This window comes from Petaurus breviceps, unplaced genomic scaffold (assembly GCF_028583685.1).
Source record: "Petaurus breviceps papuanus isolate PSGF00001 unplaced genomic scaffold, PetGlider_PUasm1.0 173, whole genome shotgun sequence".
NCBI lineage: Eukaryota > Metazoa > Chordata > Mammalia > Diprotodontia > Petauridae > Petaurus > Petaurus breviceps.
The window spans coordinates 713,873-717,128 of record NW_027185759.1 but is presented as its reverse complement, the minus strand read 5'-3'; the positions used below and the strand labels follow the sequence as shown (position 1 = coordinate 717,128).

The 3,256-nt window shown below is 64.2% G+C and overlaps 1 protein-coding gene across 1 annotated transcript in view; it reads right to left on the bottom strand.

Annotated features, from left to right (window-relative positions):
• The window catches only part of UBE2G1 (ubiquitin conjugating enzyme E2 G1), a 43,663-nt gene extending 42,916 nt beyond the window's left edge, over positions 1-747 (bottom strand). The window contains exon 1 of the mRNA XM_069083679.1: positions 135-747. Coding sequence (XP_068939780.1) covers positions 135-747 — 613 coding nt within the window. The remainder of the gene's footprint in view (positions 1-134) is intronic.
• Between the last annotated feature and the right edge of the window lie 2,509 nt (positions 748-3,256).

Genomic DNA, 3,256 nt, shown 5'->3' with positions numbered 1-3,256 from the left:
CCCCCCGCCCCCCGCCGCCGGCCCCGTCCCCCCGCCGCCGCCGCCGCCGCCGCCGCCGCCGGGCTCCCGGCCGAGCCCCGGCCCCGGGGGGAGGGGGGGAGCTCCTGGGAGGGGGCCGAGCCGGGGCCGATCACCTGCCAGCTGCCTCCGCAGGAGCAGCGCCGACTGCAGCTCCGTCATCCTCCGGCCGGGCCGGGCCGGGCCGGGCCGCAGGCCCGCGGGGGGCCGGCGCTCGGTGGCTCCTCGGCTGGTCCGCCGGGGCCGGGCCGAGGAGGGCCCGGGGAGGCCGAGGCCCGGGCGCAGGTGGCGGTGGGGACGGAGGGCCGGGGGCCGGGCCGGACCGACAGGCTGGCAGGCCGCCGGCCTCGCCCGGGTCACCCTCGCGGCCGCTCGCCTTCTTCTTCCCTCGCGCTGCGCTCCGCCCGGGGCCCGCTCCGCCGCCTCCCTTTCCCTCGCCTCCGGCTCTGGTCCCGGGCCCCGGCTCCGCCTCGCCTCCGGCTCCGGCCCACACTCGGCCTCGGCGGCTCCTTCTCCGTCCCTCGCCACAGGCTCACTGCGCGCAGGGCCGCTCGGCGCAGGCGCACTTGAGCCGCTCGGCGCAGGCGCACTGGGCCCCGGCCGGAGTCGCTCAGCGGCCCTCAGCTCGGCGGCCCCTCCCCCGCGCGCAGCCGCAGTCTCCGCCGCCGCCGCCGCCGCCGCCTCCCTCTTGAGGAGGTCTCCCGGGCGGCGGCCCTTCTGATCCTCCATGGTGAGGAGGTCAGAGGCTCGGCCTGGGATTCCCTAGAAGGGTCCGGCCGTGCATCCTGCCCTGCGACTGCTCTCGGGCGGGCCCTGCCCAGTGGCGCCGCTGGGGGCACGAACGGGGCCTGTCGTCGGGGGGCTTCCTTTGCCCGCCTGCACCCCCGAGGCGGGACCTAGGGATGCTCCGTGCGGGGCGCGAGGGCGGAGAAGATGACGGTCAGTCGGTGGACGGAACGGTCGCTAAGCGGGCGCTTGGGCGGGGCACGTGGCGACGCTGGCCGCTGGCAGCCTGGCTCCAAGGGCGGAGGGGGATCGGCCGGGAGCAGGGCTTGGGGACCCCCCCCCCCCCCTGGGCTGGAGCAGCCTGGAGATCGGGACTTTGCTCCTGGAGGTCCAGAGAGCCCCCGGCCTTGGCAGAGTGGGGGGCCCCCCTGCGGTATGGGAAAGTTAGTCTTTGGTTGCTGACCCGGAGTGGGGAGAGCCTGGGGGGCAGCGCCACCCCCTCCCGGGGCCCGGGTCCGTCAGGGTCTGCCCCCGGGTGGGATGTGGGGCGAGGGGAGCCAGGGAGCCCCCCAGGTTGTGACCTGGGGGCTGGGGGGGGTACTATGGCCTAGGTGGAAGGGGGCGAGGATTTGGAGGGAAGAATAATGGCTCTGCTCTGGGGCCTCCTGGCTTCAGTGTCTCCTGGTCATCGGGCTCGCGATGTCCGAAAGACAGCTGGCGAGGGGAGATTGGAGGGTCAGCAGAGAGACTACCGGAAAGGCAGATGGAAGAATCCTCGGCGCTGAGACCGCGATCCTTCTCGTGGGAGCCGCTGAGATTGCCGAGGGAAGGCGTCTAGGGGAGACCCCCCGAGGAGGATCCGGCCCAGGGGACGGAGGAGGAGAGCCCAAGGCTGCAGCAGGGTCAGGGAGAGGGGGTTAGAGAAAAGACGGTGGGCTTGGGCTTGGGCGGTCCTGAGGACCTGGCCCGCGCAGCTGCAGTGAGTTGATGGGGCAGAAGCTGGACTGCAGGGGTGAAGAGGAGACAGGTGGCCTGCTCCAAGAGTGTAGCGAGGGCAGAGGACAGCTAGGAGACAGTGGGCATGGAAGGGCCAAAGGAAATGAACCCGGGGTGCCAGAGGTGGGGGATCATCCATTTCCAGACTCCAGCAGGCAGCTGAACGTGCTGACTGGAGGTCAGCAGAGAGGGGCCCCTGGATACATAGGACTCAGGGAGAACTTCTCATCTTGCCATCAGCTTTCTGGCAACGTCCCTGGCACAGCTGGTGGCTTCAGGCACCAGAACTAGACTGGACAAAGATCCAGGGGTTCACAAAGAGGCCCCAGAAAGCTATACTGTACCCAGAGGGAGGAAAGGACTCGCCGCCCTATGCCACCCAAGCTCTTAGCTTGAACGCCTTCACCCCTGTCCTCTGGATCGGGGCAGCTTTAGCGTGTCACAGATTTGGAGGAGGCAGGTGCTTTGTCCATCTGTTGCCCTGCCTGGTTGGTTCTTCTGCCCCACAGAACAAGATGTCCCTGTGACGGGTGTCCTCCCACCCTGTTTCCCTGACTCCTTCGCTCTGCTGTCTCTCTTCCTCCCCATTAGAGTGTAAGCTCCTTGAGGGCAAGGGCCGCCTTTAGTAATTGTATGTATCCCCAGGGCTTAGCCAGGAGTAGGTATTTAATTAAGTAAATGTTTATTGGACCAGGTTTTTTATCCCACCTTAGTGCATTCTCCTTTCTCAAAGCTAATTAAGTCTGGCAGATTAAATCATATCAACTGGTAACCTGGGGGGGGGGGGGAGGAACCACACTGGATGGGGGCTCATGAAGGACATAGCACTAGAAAAGACACCTCTGCTCCCCCAGCCCATCCCGTAGAGTCAGGAGAAGTAGGGCCATGCTCTTCAGGCTGACTCCTCAGAGCTTCTGCTATACCTACCTGTATATCCTGTTTCTGCCTCTGAAAAGAGTGCCTTCCGTGTTGGGAATGCATTTTCCTTGCACCTCCAGCTCTGAAAATCCCCAGCTTGCTTCAGAGCTCAGCTGAAGGACCTCTTCCTGCAGTGGTGCCTTGCCTGCCTGCTTCTCCAGCTGCTAGTGCCCCCTCACCCCCCAAACTTAACCTGTGCTTAGATGCACAGATGGTGCTTTCATCAGCTTAAGGAAGATCCCTGATGGCAGAAACATTTCATTCCTGTCCTTATATCCTCTGAACTTGGTTCCCTGCCTGGCCATGCACCAGCAGGCACTTAATAAAATACTTCTCTATTGTTCAGTGACAGGTGCCTTTCATTCTCTAGAGTCTCACTTTTCTCATTTATAAAATGTTCATGGAAAAGGTGAGGAAAGTGGAACTTGACCTAAATTCAGTTCAATTCGACAAATATTGACCTACTGGGTTCCAGGCACAGTGTTGGGTTGGGGGTGGGGGGTAGGGGACTCAGGTGAAAGGATGACAGCTCCTGCTTTCCCAAAGTTCATCTCCTGAGTGGGGCATCTTGTGGGATGAAACACATCTCTCTGGACAT